A 20,570-nucleotide genomic window follows, 5' to 3' on the forward strand; every position below is an offset into this window, starting at 1 on the left:
GCCTGACCATGTTTATAGTAGCTTATTGCCATTGGTTGATTAGTGTTGTTTTTAATTGAGTTTTAGTTGTTGTTTTATATGCCTGTATGTTTTATTTAATTGTATTTTCAAATTGTTTTCATTTTATGTTGTTTTTTGGGCATCTTGTGCCATGTGTAATAGTAGTTATTATTTTTATTTGAAACACAACAAGATGAGTCCACAGCAAACAAGATTGTTGCTGCTGCTATTATTATTATTATTATTATTATTATTATTATTCAAACACAAATTGTGTTAAGTAATCAGGGTTGTTTGTTTTTCACTTTTTTTGAATCCAGCCTTTTATTGTAACAACTCATATCATAAAAGAATCAAGTAATGGGGAAGATATTTGTTCTGAAGAGCTACTTCTGATCAGAATATGCAATAATGGGCTAATAGCTTGCAATAGCTTTCTATGTGTGAGGTGGCCTAATTGAATTCAGCCTACACTGCAATTGCTTCTTTCCTGTGAAATGTAGCATGAGAAAATACAAAAGCTGGCATTTTAAGTGCAAAAGAATATCACACAGCACCTTAAACTTGAAAATAAGTTTATTTGATTCCATAAAGAAGATCTAAAGCAGGACTATTTGGCCAAGTGTGTGTTGCATAGTCTAAATGTGCCTATAGAAACACAGATCTTAATACTGACTCATTTGTCAGATCTGCAAACCTCAGGAATACACAGACACATCCAGGACAACTCAACTGTTACTTTAAAATTAATGATAGATCATAGGTAAACAATATAACACAACAAAAAGTGATGAATCAGTGTTTTAGATGTCTACAATTCAGAATAAGTATATTTCAACAAAGTCAATATGCAACACTTTATACCAAAACACACACACTTTAGAAAAAGTCATGGCATATCAACTAAGGGCACATTTGCATGGGTCACTATGCGTGAAAAGCTAGTGGCTAAACGATGCATGGAGCTGAGTGTGAAAATGTGTTAACTAAAGTTGCAAGTTGCTCCAAATTCTTTCTCCAAATCCAGAGCAAATTGCAACTTTTGGCCCAGGTTCTGAGATGGAGCTGGACACAACTGTTTAACGGGTGGCCCGACAGAGAGTGACATTCACCATCCCATTCTCCTTGTGCGGGTGGCCAGCAAGGCTGATATGGGTCATGATAGTCACTATTCACCAGGAGTGATGCCTGCTGGAGAGATGAGGCAATTGGAGAAGGAGAGAAAGGAGGGGGCAAGACTTTACTCACCCACTCAATCTGGTGCCCTTTCCAATGTCACCCAAGGAGATGAATGGTGAGCACGACCCAACTTTGTCTGAACTTAGTAACATACCTCAAATCAAGGATATTGGTGGAAAGGTGGGACATAAATTTAACTGACAACATTGGAATAATAGAGTTGGAAGAGACCACATAGGCCAACTAGTCCAATCCCTTGCCATGCAGGAAAAGCACAATCAAATTACCCCTGATTGATAACCATCCAGCCTCTGTTTAAAAGCCTCTAAGGAGGGAACTTCCACCACATCTGGCTTAAACTCAGGACTTCAGTTATCTGCCTAAAATGCAGAGAGATGGTATCCTATTCCATTTTGAGCAGTTTGTTACCACTATTATTAATTAGAAACACATGGGGAATGTGCCAGTCCCTGCCTCCTTTAACTGCCATATATTTGAAAGCTTGGTGGGGATTGGACTAGACAGCCCTAGGACCCTGTCCAGTTCTAACAACAGTGTTTTTCTTCCAAGAACATTACCTAGTGGGCTCAGTATTGATGCAGGTGAAGGTTAAAATGCCATGCACAATTGCAAATCACCAATGCCCATTATTAACTTCTGAGTAGATACAATGAAGTCCCTTGTAAGCTTTTTATTTTCATGAACTGCATGGATTTTGTTTGTTGCGTGATAAAATAATTTGAGCTTATCAGTAAGCATAAAGGCTCGATACATTTCCATGAAAATTTGCCATTTTATCAGAGTTAGGCAATTTAAAAGAACCAAAACACCAGGCTTTTTAGCTTCTGGCATCAAGCAGGATTCAGGTTTACCAACAAAAAACGCCAACCCCTCTCTACAAGCCTTGACGTTGACTAGAAGTCTACTAGTGGCTTGGAAAAAACAGGTACTTTAAATGTGAAACAGTGCAAGGGGCTCATGCCACCTATTTATCCCAATTAGAATAGAATTTCTTAAGTGTTCTTCACAATCCTGTGTTTACTCCAGTGGTTTTCAACCTGTGGGTCCCCAGATGTTTTGGCCTTCACCTCCCAGAAACAGCTGGTAAACTGGCTGGGATTTCTGGGAGTTGTAGGCCAAAACACCTGGGGACTCACAGGTTGAGAACCAATGGTTAAGTCGAATACCATAAATAACCTGGCATTTTCACTGCTCATTTTCAATTCCAATTTATATATTTAAAATTATTTTAATTTATAATATATGAACTAGCTAAAAAGCACCATTTCCAGAACAAATGCTTGGGCAACTGGGTGATACCTTAGAAGAAAAGAGATTCTGTTTAAACATTAGGAAGAAATGGTTCATTGTTAAGAGGTGCTTAGCAGTGGAGTAGAGCGACTCAAAGGGTGGCAGGCTCTCCTTTTCCAGAGATGTTTAAACAGAAGCAGGGTGGGTATATCTAAGGAATACTTTTCTTGTGTATTCCTTCACAGCAGAAGAGGCTCAGACTAGATGGCACTTGTGGTCCCTTCCAACTCTAAGAACCCATGATTTCATTCCTATGATTCGTAGTATAAGGTGAATTAGTGCTCCTGGAGGCTTCCAGGAGAGGAAGCTTACTCTTCTTGGGGAGCGGGAGCACAGAAGAATGGAGTCTGGAAAGTTTTTGTGGGCCACAGAAACAGTCTTGGGAGCTGCACTTTGCCTTGCCCATGCATTAGAAGAAAAAAGAGCAAGACTTTTTTCTTTCAGTTCACAAGCATTTAATATTTACAGCTCCAAAGCTCATCACCAGTTACAAAGTTAAATCTATTTTTGCAGGCATATTCAATTAAAGAAAATGTAGCTAAAATTTTCAAATATTTTATTTAGGATTGGGATGAGATTACAGCTGCACAGTATTGTGAAATCAGACATATCTGAGAAGGATATTACAATAATGATGTCTACAAAAAAATAACCTAACCAATCAAAATGCTAGACAATATTGGCTTTTGACACACCATGCCGAAGTATTTCTTTGCATTTCTGTGTGTGGATCTATTCAAGTTCTGTTGGAGTTTGGACTAATTATGATTTGTTATCTCATTTGAATTAAAAAAACAAATTGATACATAAGAGTTGATGGCCGTTGATTTATCTTAAAAGGCTGCTGTGCCACATAATGCATTTGTGAAAATCTATGCTGATGAAAGACAGAAAGAAGTCAAGACTCTGTAAACCATGGTTTGCTTTCTCTATATTTAGAATCTTAAACTATAGGTATAAGATTTTAATTATAGTTACTATAAGTCACATATTTGACTTCTTTATGAGACCAAGGAGCAATAAGTCTCAAGTTCTAATAGGTCTTGCTCTCCTTCCTTCATGCATGAAGAGAAAAAAAAATAGAAACCTCTATGTATAGCCTGTAGCAAGCCCAGGTTTGCTACATGTAGGCAAAATGGCAAACCAGTTCCTCATAAACTAAAAGAACACTGGGGAAAAAGAGAGCTAACTTGTTCTTTGTCCTTAGAAGCTAGCCTATTTGGAGGCCAGTTGGCTGAGCTGGTGCAAAACACTTTGCTGCCTGAGCAGGGGAAAGCAAATTGCGGGACTATTTGGATGTGCTCCACGGGCTTTTAAATAATTATATAAATGTTCTTTTCTTAATCCAGTATTCAAAATCTCAAGGAGGAGGCTGATAACCATCTTCAGTTTCTTCATGGAATATAATGGCATAATAATTCAAATCTAAATGAGGGTCACCATATGATTAGGATTCAGAATTTCAATCCAGTAACCATCAGGATCCTGAATAAAAGCCAGTCCTTTCATTTTACCTGTAAAAGATGAATATTATTAATTTTATACACCATCCCCAACCTGCATTTCTAGTTACACAGAGTTTAATTATTGTGTCTCTTCCAAAAAGTGGCAAGGAATTATAAATGTACATTTAAAGCTTGCATTCTAGGAGTACTAATAATAATAATAATAATAATAATAATAATAATAATAATAATTTCTTACCCACAGTTCCTTGTGGCTCAAGGCAGGTTACAACAAAGCTAAAAACACATACTCATTATATAAAGTACACATATTAAAATATATTTCTATAAAATACATATTTTAAAATATACAGAGAATTAAAATATAGTGGACACAAGGCAATTCTGTTTTTAAGCAGTTCAGGCAGTAACATGTAAGCTTCAAATTTATTCCCAGTCAAATAAAATAAAGTGGTGATAAATGCATTGCCTCCACTGGCCTAAATAATAAGGACCCCACCAATGAATTAAGTGTAGCAGGCATGTAGCCGGGGGGGGGGGGGCTTGGGGGGCTTCAGACACCCCCCCCGCCCCCCCCCCCCGAAATTCTCATGGTGGTCCGCGAGAAGGCCTTACTGGTACATTATTTAAACTGTTATGTTTATTAATATCATGATCTGATCACCATGCTCAATATATCCCATATGCATGGGGGTATTGGGGTAATGATACAAAAGGTTTGCTTGGGTAGACCCACTTTCACTCAGACTCAGCCCCCCCCCCCGAACCAAACTCAGCCCCCCATGAAACAAAATCCTGACTACGGGCCTGAAGTGTAGGGAACCAAAGCAGTTGTCAATTATGCCTCTCTCCCCTCTGATTGTTCTGCAATCCTTCTTTTGACAACACAGAGTATGAAAAATATCAGCTATACATTCACACACAGCTTCTTAATCAGGTGAGGGAAATCTAGCTTTTGTCTTCTGCTTTAGTGATAAGCAGAAGATATTATATTGAGTATCCTTGATCAATATACTAATGGCGTTTAAGGGAAATCTGATGGCAGACATTCACTTCATTGAATACAGGATGCGTCTCCCTTTTCTAGAATCCAAACCCCAGATTTTTGCTACTTTCACTTGTGAGGATTGGGAGCTAAACACACATTCAGAGCTTGCTGAGTTTTTCTTAAGGAGCCATCAAAAATTTGACTTACACAAAGCCCCTGTAAAAAGCAAGTGTTGAGGAAGGCCAAATTCAAATGTATATCCAGTTACTGTCCAGCCAATCCACATCTCAATCACCCATTCACATTTCCAATTGGCCAGGCAGAAGGGCACCATTATTATTATTATTATTATTATTATTATTATTATTATTTCTCACACTTCTACCCCGCCCTTCTCAACCCCCGAGGGGGGGACTCAGGGCGGCTTACAAAAGGCACAATTCGATGCCAGCACAACAATAAGATAAAAATAAAACATATATAAACAGTAATTAAACAATTAAAACAATCCATTATACATCATAATCCATAAAACCAATCTAGTGCTCAACGTTTGCCAGCTCAGAGTCCGTAAATTCAATTCCACGTTGTCAAATCCATCAATTCTAGTCGTCGCTTGTCCTTTGTCTATCTGCCAGATTACCCAAAAGCCTGGTCTCAAATCCATGTTTTTAATTTCCTTCTAAAAGAGAGGAGGAATGTCGATGACCTAATTTCCCCGGGGAGTGAATTCCACAGGTGAGGGGCCACCACCGATAAGGCCCTGCTCCTCGTCCCCAGCATGGTATGGATTAGTCTGGCAGTCAGATCATTCCAACATTCCCCAACTCTATGGTAGCTAGATGCATTGAAACTTTTTTCTCCCCCAACATTTGCTTTTTACAAGCACTTTTTGAAAAGTTTCTTTCCCACATCAAATTTCTGAGAGTGGTGGAGCAAGAGCTCCTTGAGAAAACACAGCAGATGCTGGATGGTTAGCTGCCCCCCTTTCACCCTTATCCTTTATTCACTATTTATATGCAAATGCAGGTATTAAAAATTCAAAATCTGAAAAACAAGTAAGGGAGAGTCAACCAGTACTACTTCTTTGGCGTGATATGTCTTATTCCTTCTTTGGCCTTAAACCTTTTCTTTACTACAATCTTTCTTTGTACAGGCTTTGTATAGGCTGGAGATAATATGAAGTCCATTCCAGAATGATAATAAGAAACTGGCTTTTAGATAAGTGAAGAAAAAATTCCACAACAAAGGCCTAAGCCAGTGATTCTCCACCTGTGGGTCCCAAGGTGTTTTGGCTTTCAACTCCCAGAAATCTTAACAAACTGGCTGGGAGTTGTAGGTGAAAACACCTGGGGACCCATATGATGCGAACCACTGGCCTAAACAAAAAGATGCACCTTTAGAATTCATGTTCATATTTCTTCTACTAGTGAATCTGTCAGTGGTACTCCTAAGTTTCTTTTATTAATTGATAGTGCAGTGTTGTCATTTCTATATATCGCTTCTTGAGAGTTCTGGTGCATTGTAGTGGTTTTTAAAAAAATATTAATGTTATATTCATAGATTTTTTCATTCGTATTTCTATGTAATTTCTTCCTTTCTTTTTAAAAATCTATTGCTTCAGTATGGATTCTTACATGTCCACAAATTATTGAATTCAATTTAGTTACAACTTTGAATCTTCCTCTGCCACAGGATAATTTATTATTTTAATTATAAGCTTGTGGTCCTAGACATTCATTGCAGTGTACCCAGCGAGATGTTGAACAGTGGAAACGCGAAGCCAGTCTAATATCTTCAGCTTTGCAGTTTGAGAAGGTGTGGTTTATAACAAAAACTTACCATCATCTGGCTTTTTTACAAATTTCACTCCCAGCTCTTCAAATCTTTTACAAGCGGCATTTACATCAGGAACAGCAATTCCAATGTGACCTGAAAGGTAGTAACAAAATCAGTGGAATAGTACATTCAGTTCTTACACAAATGAAGGCTTTCCACCCAAAGAACATTGTTATAAATGAACTATTCTTGTGATACAGTGTACTCAGTGTTTCATAATATAAACTATGAAACATTTTTGCGCACCCTTGAAGTAACACTTTCGAATGATAGCTACTGTTCTTGCCAAGGAAGGGCACAGTAATAAGTATACCATATCTGAAAATTCTGCATCCCATGCCTTAAAAATGTTATTTTAAAAAATCCCAAAAGCAAAGATTGATTTTGCCATTTTATATATAGGACACTATTTTACTATGCTATTCCATGTAATGGGTCTTGAGCTTTCACAGATTTTGGTATCCACAGAGTTCTGGAACCAAATCCCAGCAGATACCAAGTGCCCACTACTATGCATTTGCATGGCACATTTAAGGCAGGGTGGGCAAAGTGCAAATGATGCCAATAGACTGCATGTAGTCCCACAATACCTTTTCCCCTTCTCAGCACACCACGGAAAAACCCCTACCAATTTGGTAATCTTCATAATCACCATTCAAAACTTGTAGGATTTGATAGATTCATAGATAATTCTGACAACACAAGTGTGTTACACTGACAGAGAAAATATCATTAAAAGTGCGTGTTTTCAATTTAAAAAATCATTTACATGGATATAAATCCAAATAGAGACAGATGTACAGAGCACAAGGTGAACAACTAATTCACAAAAGGAATATGACTTTTTTTTTTACAAAGATTCAAATGTACAAACATTTATATCTGGGTGTAAATCACAGCAAAAGTTAAAGCTATATATATACACACTCAACATCTTACTTCGTTTATAGCCAGGAAAAAGTCACTTGCTGTGTAGTGTCTTCTCACTTTTCTCAAGAACGGAAGTTAGAATGTGAATTAAGAAATAAAATTCTTTATCAAACACTGCTTTGTGCATTTGCAACCATTTTTTACGAAATTTAATATTTATGAACACACAAATCTTAATGGTATTCTCTGGTTTTTGGTTTGGTTTAAGATTTTGTTGTTGTTAATTCTGCACTACATTCATAACATACCAAATCCTCGAGGATCCGAATTGCCATTGTGGTAAGCCTGATTCTCATCATTTTCAGTGCCCCAGTTGCTGAAAGAAAAACAGGATGGATTGGAGCAAGATAAATCATAAGAGGTTTAATATTAAAACAAAAAAGTTTTGTTTACAGGAGTGGAAAAACAGAAGACAAATAAAGTTTTAGAAGAAAGCACAAACAGAATATTTACTTAATCAGAAACCAACCAATAAAATGTTTGGACCTTGAAGGTATAGTCCTAAAAAGACTATCAAATTTCTTCTCTTTTTATGTTGAGATTACTTGAGATCTGCCTCAAAGAGGGGCTACAAGTTAGGATTGTTAATGCTTTAAGAAAGCATGAACATTGCTGTTGTACTACAAAACATTTGAATGCAAGTAAACTGTTCTGTGTATGCAGATTATTGGGCTGAATTATTAGCAGAGATTCTCGCTCCTAGATTTTATCAATACTATTTGGGCAAACAGGGTTACAAAGCAGAGAGTGTAACAAGAGAAGTATAATCTTCAGTTCTTAGGAGCAGGCCTTTTATTTTTAAGACCTTGTATTGCTAGTGAGAAACATAAAAACAGATTCCTAACAGATAAATCAGAACTGACACAATTGTACAGTCAGCAAGTGAGAGTATGCTTGACAGGCCAAAAGTCCTTTGGTACCACGAAAATCCTCAACTGAAAAGCTTTCACCTTATGGACTTCTGTGGTGGGAACTGGAGACTTATGGCTCTCCAGATGTTGTTTGTCTGCAACCACCATCATCCCTCACCAATACTGGCTGATCTGAGGAGACTTGGGAGCTAAAAACAGCTAGAGAGTCATCCCTGATCTCTGGCTTTGCTACTGAAGAGTGACAACCTCTTGTTTGGCTGCTGTGATTTTCTTCTCTATTGCAAAACTTTTAAAACTGTGGGTGAACCCCAAAAATGGGGTCCTGTAAGTGGGTGATTGGGGTCGCAAAAGGCTCCCTCCCTCCCTCCTCCTCCCTTGCAGGGTAAAGCAGGGCTGCGGCTGCTGTCACTGTCAAAGCTGAGCCCAAGCTACTGAGGGAAAGGAAAGGGGTCCAGCTGATAAAGCCAGCCATGTGGATGGATAAGGGAAAACGAAACCAGTATGGAAATGGGAGCGGGGGTGCTATGGGGATAGGATTGGGGGTGTATAAGGGTAAAGGAGAAGGAAACACCTGCAAGCCACTCTAGATGTTTACTGCCTTTCCTTTTCCCCAACTGCACCCCTTTGCTTGAAGGAAATCAGATTTTTCAAAGGGCAGTTATTTTAAAGATTGCAGCTTAATATTTCTGCAGAACTTGGATTACATTTTTGTGTGTCAGGAGTGACCTGAGAAACTGCAAGTTGCTTCTGGTGTGACAGAATTGGCCCTCTGCAAGGACATTGCCCAGGGGACACAAAGATAATAATAATAATAATAATAATAATAATAGTCTGAAAAAGTTACAGAAAATGAACACAATTAATAATGTCTCTTACAAAAGCTCCTTTTTACACATTTTTATGTCCATCTAGTACCCTTTCCTTCCCTGTCCTCCTTAGCAGATATTTTAGCAGCATCACCACTGGGAATGTGGGAAAGCTGGGGGGCAGGTGAAGCATCAACTTTGGATACTAGGTTCCAGCAATATGTCTACAGGAATTTGAGCATTTTATGTTCCATTATAGTACTATTTTTTTTTAATTTTTTAGCATCAACCAAAGTTTTAGCAGACACATTCTGGGTATGTTTGATTTTTATAGTACAGTAATAACATATGGCACCATACTGCCAAGTGCTGAAAGACACTGTTATGATTTGAAACATATGTCAACAAATGAGCAGCTTAGTGTTACATGACAGGCATATGATTAAAATACATAGTTTATGTAATGAATATTCCTTCTATCTGTGAGGCAATTTGGTAATTCTTTGCCTTTCATTTAATGTTTGCTTGGAGACTATTTCCATTCCTTTGGTGGCACTTTTACATTTCAGGTACTAATCTGATACATTTCATTCTGGTTTGTATTTCTAACTGATGTATAATAAAAGACAGTTAAAAAACATTTAGCTGGGATTCAATTTATATAAACCCATGTTCTGTATAAATATACTTTCTACCTAATGTGGAACCATCACTTAATTAAAAAGAATCAGGAGCAAAGGGGCTCACATCTTGTTGGGAGTTACAACTTCTGTTCTAAAAAGCATATGCTTTGCATACAGAAGCTCTGAAGTTCAATCCCGACATCTCCAATTAAAAGAATAGGGTTAGGCAATAGGAAAGATCTCTGTTCAAGATTTTGAGGAGTTAATGCTACCAATAACAATACCAAGAACTTGGAGGCAACTTCTAGGCTTTCACATCCATATCAAATGCTGGCCATGCAAGCTAGGTAATTCTAGGGGAGAAAAGTAACTTTTGTGAACTGGTTTGGATGAATTCATAGTCAGATCTGGTATAAGTAAATTTGTTGTGAAAACAGTTAGTTGCAATCCAAGTTGTTTTACTGAAAATTTGTTAAGTGTATCAGAAAGGCACTTTGCTCACAATAAATTCGGTTCATATTGCTTTAATTTTACATGATCCACAGAAGAATCAAAGCAGAGAACACAACAAAAGAAATAGAGTCTAAATATAGTTTTCACACTCACTGTGTCAGTTCTATTGTGGCCTTTCTGGAAAATGTCCAGGCAGTTTTCTCTTTTGCATCTTTTGGAATATCATTTTTATCTTCATATGCCAGGAAGTAGAGGGAGAATTTCATGGTAGGAAAGTCACATTTCTGTAGGAGGCTAGATGATGATAGAACATGCATTTATATAACAAAAACAGTATCACCAAACACATTTAAAGATCAGCCACAAAGTTCTCATACTGATTTCACAGACACACGAGTTTGGTATGGAAAAAGCTTTCATGGAAAAAAAATCTACTTCATCAGATCCAAATAAGAAGAAAGTTAATATCACAATGATTTATTTTTACCTTGGATTCAAAGTTACCTTGTTTCAAGACACTTTTGCTAGAGAATCACAGAATCATAGAATAACAGAGTTGGAAGAGACCACATGGGCCATCTAGTCCAACATCCTGCCACAGAGGAAAATCATGATCAAAGTACCCCTGATGGATAGTCATCCACCCACTGTTTAAAAGTTTCCAAGGATGGAGTTTTCACCAGCGTGTCAATATCTCTTTTGAACTATGGTGCCCAGAACTGAATGCAGTATTTCAGGTGAGGTCTAACCAAAGCAGAATACAAAGGCATCATGACTTCCCTCAATCTAGACACTATACTCCCTTTGATGCAGCCCAAAATCCCATTGGCTTTTTTAGCAGCTGCATCACACTCTTGGCTCATGTTCAACTTGTTGTCCATGAAAACTTCAAGATCTTTCTCACATGGACTGTTGTCGAACAAGGCATCACTCATCATGTATCTTTGCATTTCATTTTTTTTCCTACCTAAGTGTAGTACCTTACATTTGTCCTTGTTGAAATTCATTTTGTCAGTTTTGGCCCAGCTTTCTAATCTGCTACGGTCATTTTGAGTTCTGATCCTGTCCTCTGGAGTATTAGCCATCCTTCCTAATTTGGTGTTATCTGCAAACTTGATAAGCATGCCCTCTAAACTTTTGCCCAAGTTATTAATAGACGTTGAACAGAACTGGGCCCAGTACTAAATCCTGTGGCACTCCACCAGTCACTTCTTTCTAGATCCACCTAATAGTAGTATTGCCACATTTGACTAGTCTGTTTGCAAGAAGGTCATGGGGGACTTTACTAAAATCAAGATATACTACATCTACAGCATTCTCTGCATCTATCAAGCTAGTAACTCTTCATAGAAAGGCAGCTCAAAGTTCTTTTAATTTTCCCGTCTTATTAGAGCCCTGCTATATTCAATTCTACCACTTATGAGAAACACTTCATTTTTATGTAAGAAGCTGAACGGGATAATAATTTTTTTTTTGTAATTGCTACCCCTTCAATAAATTTAAGTATTGAACCACATTAAAAGCAAAACTCCATATAAAATATGGCACACCTTTTTATATATGTTTCTAACATCCATACAAACAGATCCTACATTGCTAGTATAATATAATATATAATATTTAACCAGAACACTATACCGCACCCTTCTTCTTATGTTGATGCAAGGTGTGTTACTTCATAGAACAAACAAGTACAATTTGAAAGTGTTCTTGTTTATCCCATACTGACTAGGGGATTCTAGGGGTGATAGTCCCAACCTTTCACAGCACTATACAGGGATTCATTACTCAAAAAGGATGCAAGAAGTACTTTGTATACATCATTCAACAGTCAAAATTCTTTGGTGTTGCCTGCCACCTGTATTTTCACTCCTACTTTATTGATCTCTTGACAACATCTAGGCTGCTGTAAATGTGTAAAACACAAACCAAAGTGTGTTTGCCCATGAGTTCACTAGAAAGTAATTCCTATGCAACTGAGAGGTTCTGCCCTTAAAGGCTATCAGTTTGAACAGGTGCTTCTAAGAAAAATATCCTTCGTCATCACTATCACTTTCTGTCCTGTTTCAATGCAGCATACAAAAACTATCGTATTTGTAGATAGATCCCATAAGACTAGAAGACAGATGTAACTTAATCAAGAAGTTTTTTTTTCTTCAGTCTCTTTGTGTTTCCTTCTTTCAACCCTCCTGGACCTTGCCTCCGGGTGTCACAGAGCTCTTTATGCACTTTTTTAAAAATCCTGTAATATTTTGCATATATAGCTCCCATACAAGTATACCTCTGTTCTGACAATAATCTGCCATTTAACCGGTTTTCACAATTTGTTGCAACGTTTTCTCAACATGACTTTTGACTCAACTCTGGCACCCATTCCACATTTCTGTGGTCAGAGACTCTTGTTCTACTAGCTGAACCACTTTCCTGGTGTGTTTTACCCAACAAAAGAGAAAGCTCTACCATCCTTTGTAGAGTGCCTGTTGAAGTCCAAGTCCAGGAATGACCTTCAAGGTCATGTTCACAGTTTGCCATTACTATGACAGCTATTGACTTGCTGCGGGGAAATCCCTTGATTCAACTGCTATGGTACCCAAGTTATCACCATCTGTGAACAATTATGGGTCTAACCTCAACCACTCCAAAATATCATTAATGCAGCATTTCCAAGAATGTGTGTGTGCGCACTGCAATAATAATTTATTTCAGCTGCATTCAACATACACCGGAAGATGACTCTGTGTACAGAAGCTTTTGGTTACAAAATAACACTAGCATCTAAGCCTTGAATTTTAACTTATCTGAACACAAATTCAGATGTGGCAATTGGCTTTAATCCATGTCAATAACTCTCTCCCTATTTCTTTAACAGCCTAGCTGAACCCAGCCAATTTTTCTAAGTCAGAGCTTTCCAACTATTCCATGTTGGTGACATATTTTTCAAATATTCATCATTTAGTGACACAGTAATTCAGTTCTACTAGAAAATCAGAGGTTAAACCAACCCTTTAAAAGAATATATAAATTGTAATAACAAAATGATTGGGGATACAATATCTGTCATTTATATATTTTTAAACATATTACTTGTTAGAGTAATATACATTTCCAAGATATTTGCCATTTATGAGTAACAATATGTGAATATGTGCAAGACTTTAAAATATGTAACACTAATAAAACAACTACTTATTTTAATGGGAAGTATGAAGTTGATGGGATGAACACAGAGTTTGGATATTTGGTGGAATATTAGACAACAATAAAATAGGTCACAACTCCTATCATGTCTTATTATTATCTCTCCTGGAAAAAGCTGATGGGAGCTGTAGTGCAACAAGAGATTAAGCGCATCCACCCTGGCCTAGTATAATAAGATGGTGGAATATTAGACAAAAAAGTAACATTTTGGCATCAAGCATTTTTAAGCTTCCATGTTTCAGTGGTATTTCATATTTCACAGACTCAAAGGTTATGTTTGCACAACAGACCTACACCTTGCAGCCGATACTGTAACATGTCACAACATAGTTTGGAAAGCTCTGTTCTAAATGATGCAAACTCCTTTCCTTCACTTTCTTGTCTCTCATTTCAATCTTAACTGTCTCTTCCTTAATTTAAGGTGCATCCACACTGCAGAATTATTGCCATGACTCAATGCTATGGAATCAGGAGAGCTGCAGTTTGGCGAGGCACCAGCACAATCTGGCAATGAAGACCTTTCAAAACTACAATTCCCATTAATCCATAGCATTGTGTCATGGAAGTTAAAGGAGTGCCCATCTGAATTCTACAGTTTAAATGCGTCCTAAGTGATATTTCTGAATCTAATAATTTCTATCTCTGACTCATATCTTTCACACTGACTCTCACATAACAGCCTTTCAAAAACCTTGTTCAAACTCTGATCAAACTACTACTACAACAACAACAACAACAACAACACTTTCTTTTTAACCTTCCCTCCCACCCTGAGGGAACTAATCATCTCCATGGTTCCATGTTGTCACCTACTTCCAATAGATTAGTTATCTTATTAGATATACCATACACATGACATGTATAATCATGCTTTACCTTAAGAATTCTACAAAACACAACAAAGTTGTTCTAACACCAGGAACATCAGTCACCAAGTGGGCAACTCATGAACTTCCCAAAATTGGCAGGCCACAACTCCTATCATGTCTTACTATTATCTCTCCTGGAAAAAAAACTGATGGGCGCTGTAGTGCAACAAGAGATTAAGCCACACAGTGTATCCACCCTGGCCTAGGATAATAAGATGCAGCTACAAAGTCGTCTTGGACTGAATGCACTATTTTTGAATCTCATATGATTTTTTTAAATCAACATAGGGAAGTAATTTGCATCATCGTGAGTCAGTGCTCAAATACAAGGTAACTGGGTTAAAGAACTCAATGACAGACATCACTTAACATAACATTGCAACTAAATATATAAAAAACATGTTGTTTACCGTTATTGAGATCCTGCAAATAGGAAATGAATACAGGGGTTCATGCACCCTCTATCTCTCACCATTTGGCACAATCATATACCCCAGATCTAGAGTGAAAAAAGAATAGGACCTTGCTTTTATTCTACTGAGGAATACTGTTAGATACTCCACTGTGTAACTTCTAAAACAGTGGTTCCCAATCTTTGGGCCTCTTAAGTGTTTTGGACTTCAATTCCCAGAAATCCCAGCCACCCTTTGGAATTGTGGGAGCTAAAATCCAAAACACCTGAAGGTCCAAAGGTTGGAAGCCACTGTGCGAAATCCTTCACCAGCATTTAAGGAGATGGAAGAGCAATGATATTACTCCTTCTCCAGGAATTGCATAGATCATTTTAGGGCTGAACACTTTGGGACTTTGGTTTTAAATTTTACTTCTTTGCATTAGTTAGAAATAGTGAGTTACTTTCAATTGCCTTTCCATAGACTTTCCCTTTTTCTGGAAAAGCTCTCTGTTTTAGCTAAGGCTTTCACTAAACTACTGAAGAAAGGAGGCAGCTCTTCCTGATTAAACCTTTAGTTCTCTCTCATCATCATTGTCATCATCTTCACTATTGAACTGGGTACTGTTCTGTGATCTGGGTGGAGGCCACAAGGGGGCACTAGAGAGAGAATAATAGTCCATTTTATTTGGGGGGTGGGTGGGTTTAAGGAGTTAAATCATTTCCCTCTGTTTTCCTGTTATTCCCTCCACCATTGTGGAATAAACTATTGTTTATGATATGGGAAAGGGGCCTCTGGGACACCATCTGCCTTGTTAAGGCTTGAATTGGATTTTCCCTCACTTAAGGCCAGAATGCATAAGCTTAACATCTCATTTGAGAAGAGACTTCTGGAAATGGAGGATGAGAGTATAACAAAGTAATGTTTGATGGAGCAATACAAGCAGGGAGGTTGGGCTCAATACTGGTTGGCCCGGCTCCATCAGTGTTTTGATGGGTCAACAACAACCATAATGCAGTTGGACAAGAAGGCATTTAGAGATAAAATCTTTGAGATGGATGCATATGACAACTTGAGAACTAGTAAACACCAGGATTTCACTACTTGGCACCCTCAACTAAAGAGTGACCAATATTGTCAACGATATCTTCAAGACTTAACGTCTGTAGCCCTTAGCAAAGCATTTACAGTCTTGCATTTCCAAACAATGCCATCAGGCTGGCTAAAGCAGAGATTCTCAACTTGTGGGTTCCCAGATGTTTTGGCCTTCAACTTACAGAAATCTTAAAAGCTGGTAAACTGACTGGGATTTCTGGGAGTTGTAGGCCAAAACACCTGGGGACTCACGGGTTGAGAACCACTGGGCTAGAGGGAAGATACAGAAGGATCCCTCATGCCCAACGACTTTGTATTTGTGAGTGGGGGGAACAGAAGATTTAATACACTATCTGTTACATTGCCCTTTGTATAATGACCCTAGAAACAATCTTCTGGGACCCCTTTTGAAAGAAAGGGCAGCATGGCAACAGTCAGCAGTTATCTGTGATTTGATAGCGGATTATTCCAAAAATTAAAGATTGTCACATTTGCAGTCACAGCCCAAAAAATACAATTAGTAAAGTCCACAGTGGAGGCTAGAGAAGATAGTTTGGGTTGATACAAATCAGACATTGTTATTGTTATCATGCCACTGCTACTGTAATTTTAAAGAGCCAGTATATAGAATAATTTTGTATTGGAAAGTGCTTGTTGTACTTTTAAAGTTTGTATATTATTTGATGTCATGGCCTACGGCTGATACAATAAACAATTCATGCATTCATTCAATATGGGGCAGGGGGGAATAAACAGTGAAAATGGGGAAAATGGTTTTCCTTCTTCAACTCCTCCCCCCCCCCCCCCATAAAATAAACGATCAATCTCTGTCTAAGCCAGTGTTTCTCAACCTGGGGGTCAGGACCCCTGGAAGGGTCGCAAGGGGGTGTCAGTGGGGTAACCAAAGACCATCAGAAAACAGTATTTTCTGTTGGTCATGGGGATTCTATGTGGGAAGCTTGGCCCAATTCTATTGTTGGTGGGGTTCAAGTGGCGCTTTGATTGTAGGTGAACTTTAAATCCCAGTGACTACAACTCCAAATGTCAAATTCTATTTTCCCCAAACTCCACCAGTGTTCACATTTGGGCATATTGAGTATCTGTGCTAAGTTTGGTCCAGATCCATCATTGTTTGAGTCCACAGTGCTCTTTGAATGTAGTGAACTATAACTCCAAAACTCAAGGTCAATGGCCACCAAACCCACCCAGTATTTTCTGTTGGTCATGGGAGTTCTGTGTGCCAAGTTTGGTTCAATTCTATCATTGGTGGAGTTCAAAATGCTATTTGATTGTTGGTTAACTATCAATCCCAGCAACTACAAATAACAAAATCAATCCCCCCAAGCCCACCAGCATTCAAATTTGTGAGTATCGGATGTTTGTGCCAAATTTGGTGCAGTGAAAGAAAATACATCCTGCATATCAGATATTTACATGACGATTCATAGCAAAATTACAATTATGAAGTAGCAACAAAAATAATTTTATGGTTGGGGGTCACCACAACATGAGGAACTGTATTAAGAGTTCGCGGCATTAGGAAGATTGAGAAACACTGCTGTATAGGTTCCCTTTTGGAGTTCCGCTAGATAATGGAACAGTACCCTGAAGGGTTTTAGAGATACTCCCAATCCTAAACAATAGATTTCCATGGACCACTTTTTTTTTGTCGTGTCAGGAGAGACTTGAGAATCTGCAAGTCAATTCTGGTGTGAGAGAATTGGCCTTCTGCAAGGACATTGCCCAGGGGACACCCAAATCATTTGATGTTTTTATCATCCTTGTGGGAGGCTTCTCTCATGTCCCCGCATGAGGAGCTGGAGCTGGTAGAGGGAGCTCATCCGCCTCTCCCTGGATTCGAACCTGCGGGGTTTAATCTACTGCGCCACCGGGGGCTCCTCCATAGACCACTGACTCAAAACAAAAATTCCAGATCATTTATTCAACCGGCATCTTTTTGGGCTAAAGGCTTTTTCATAAACTGAATACTACAACCGAATTCAACCCATCTAGTTAAGTTGTGTTCAATCTCCTAAGCCGTGCTGAAAATAGGTCATGCAATTATGGACCCAGTCACACGTATCTACGGATTGGCATGCTTCAGTTTGAGAAGAATTAGCTATTGAAGCCCTAATGAAGTGGAGGGGCAATCGAGTCAAAAGGAGTTTGCACTTACGTCATTCCAAGAACTCTGGTATAAAAATCCAGTGACTTTTTGGGATCTTTTATTCTTAACATTGTCTGTTGCATCAGAAAATCCTGAAAAGAGAGAACTTATTAAATGTCTATGAACCATGAAAGACACTGCTATTAAAATTCTCCCATTTAACTGATTTCACGTGGCAAAATAGAACTATAGATACTCTTAGGACTTGAGTTTGGAAGTAACCAATTAAAAGAAAGTTTGTTGCTTGTTCTTTTTAAATAGCAACAATGGTACACAGCAACAGACCATGCGAATGCCATCATTATAAGAAGACTTCAGTAGAAACTTAGGCACTTCAGAATGGATATATTGTCGAAGGCTTTCATGGCAGGAATCTTTGGGTTGCTGTGAGTTTTCCGGGCTGTATAGCCATATTCCAGAAGCATTCTCTCCTGACGTTTCAACCACATCTATGGCAGGTATCCTTAGTGGTTGAGAGATCTGTTGGAAACTAGGCAATTGGGGTTTACATATCTGTAGAAGGTCCAGGGTGGGAGAAAGAACTCTTGTCTGGTTGAGGCAAGTGTGAATGTTGCTAATCAAGGTGATTAATTGCAACATTCACACTTGCTTCCAACAGACATTCAAGGCTAATAAAGGTGGTCAACACCACTTTGAAAACAGGGGAATTCCAGACATGAAACAATCAGGGCCAGTAAACACCTCCCAACAAAGGATTTTCCCCAGACAGGAATCAGCCAGGCCTTGAAGCTGCAAGGCTTTCAATGCTAATCAAGGTGATTAATTGCAACATTCACACTTGCCTCCAACAGACAAGAGTTCTTTTCTCCCATCATGGACCTTTTATAGATATCTAAACCTCCCTTGTTTAGATTCCAAAAGACCTCACAACCTCTGAGGGTGCCTGCCATAGATGTGGGTGAAACGTCAGGAGGGAATGCTTCTGGAACATAGCCATACAGACTGGAAAACTCACAGCAACCCATTTCAGAATTGTTTTAAAAGTGGTGTGTGTGTGTGTGTGTGGGGGGGGGGGGTTCCAGTATTAGCAGTCAGTTTGTTAGCTAAGTACTACCTTGTGAAACTATAACTCTCAGGACTCCATAGAATTGAGCCAAGTGTTGTCAAACTGCACTCATTCTGCAGTGTAGATGCACTCCCCAGGCCTGGAGGGAACCTGATCCTCCAAGTCACCGCCTTTAAAGTTCAGGCGCTCCAATTTTGGGGTGAAAGGTAACACCCAGCCTGGTGGTTTTGGCCCCGCTCCTTAGAAGAAACGCCTTGGCAAAGGCAATCCCTCCCTCCCGGTTTCGGGCTTGGCTTGCCTGTTTTACGGGGGAGGGGGGAGGCGGGCAAGGCAGCCTCCCACCAGGGCCAAACCTTCTCTCTCCGGCCTTTACCTTGGTGCTGGGGTGGGGGTCCGAGCAGGCGCTGGAGGCCTCTTCATCGGTGAGACCGCTGAGCTCAGCTTGCTCGGACATGGTGGCCCACGGGCTCCTTCCTCCTCCCGAACGAGCGCGGCGGCGCCTTGCAGTGGCGAGATAGAACGCGTCCTGACCAACAGCGACGAGGCATGCAAATGAGGGCAGCCTTCTTTAAGCCACGCCTCTCCTAGAGAAGGAAGGGTTTTGAAGTTCCTAGGGAGACCCTTTGAAAAAGAAACATGAGTTTGATTTTATTCTTTTACAAAGTTGCCACAGATACCTTAAAAAAACAATAGGACTTTGATTTTGGGATAATGGAATTTTTAAGCAATTTAATAATTTTTAAAGGCTTCCCATAGATACCACTTATTTATTTTTATTTTTTTAAAGGACTTTTGCGTTTTCCCTTGCTATGAAGGATTTTGATTTTAATGTGTGGTCAAAAGCTTTCACGGCCGGAATCATTGAGTTGCTGTAAGTTTTCCGGGCTGTATGGTCATGTTCCAGAAGCATTCTCTCCTGACGTTTCTCCCACATCTATGGCAGCCATCCTCAGAGGTTGTGAGGTCTGTTGGAAACTAGGCAAGTGAGGTTTATATATCTGTGGAATAATGTCCAGCATGGGAGAAAAAACTCTTGTCTGCTTGAGGCTGGTGTGAATGTTGCAATTGGCCACCTTGATTAGAATTCAGTGGCCTTACAGCTTCAAAGCCTGGCTGGTTGCTGCCTGGGGATGCTTTGTTGGGAGGTGTTCGCTGTCCCTGATTGATTCTTGTCTGGAATTCCCCTGCTTTTTCAGTGTTGCTCTTTATTTACTGTTATGATTTTAGAGTTTTTTCATATTGGTAGCCAGATAAATAAAGAGGAACACTCGAAAAGCAGGGTAATTCCAGACAGGAATTAATCGGGGCCAGCTAAGAAAGGATCCCCTAGGCTAGGGGTCCTCAAACCTTTTAAA

General features: G+C 39.0%; 1 protein-coding gene across 1 annotated transcript; it reads right to left on the reverse strand.

Annotated features, from left to right (window-relative positions):
• Positions 1-558: 558 nt before the first annotated feature.
• On the reverse strand, positions 559-19,746 carry GLO1 (glyoxalase I). Its single transcript, XM_060754083.2, has 6 exons — positions 19,589-19,746; positions 18,198-18,280; positions 10,621-10,761; positions 7,962-8,029; positions 6,787-6,876; positions 559-4,004 (listed from the first exon to the last, which is right to left on the reverse strand). Exons 1-6 carry the CDS (start codon positions 19,667-19,669, stop codon positions 3,916-3,918), a joined length of 552 nt encoding a protein of 183 aa, XP_060610066.1. The 5' UTR covers positions 19,670-19,746; the 3' UTR covers positions 559-3,915.
• Positions 19,747-20,570: the final 824 nt, after the last annotated feature.

Source organism: Anolis sagrei, chromosome 1 (genome assembly GCF_037176765.1).
Source record: "Anolis sagrei isolate rAnoSag1 chromosome 1, rAnoSag1.mat, whole genome shotgun sequence".
Taxonomy (NCBI): domain Eukaryota; kingdom Metazoa; phylum Chordata; class Lepidosauria; order Squamata; family Dactyloidae; genus Anolis; species Anolis sagrei.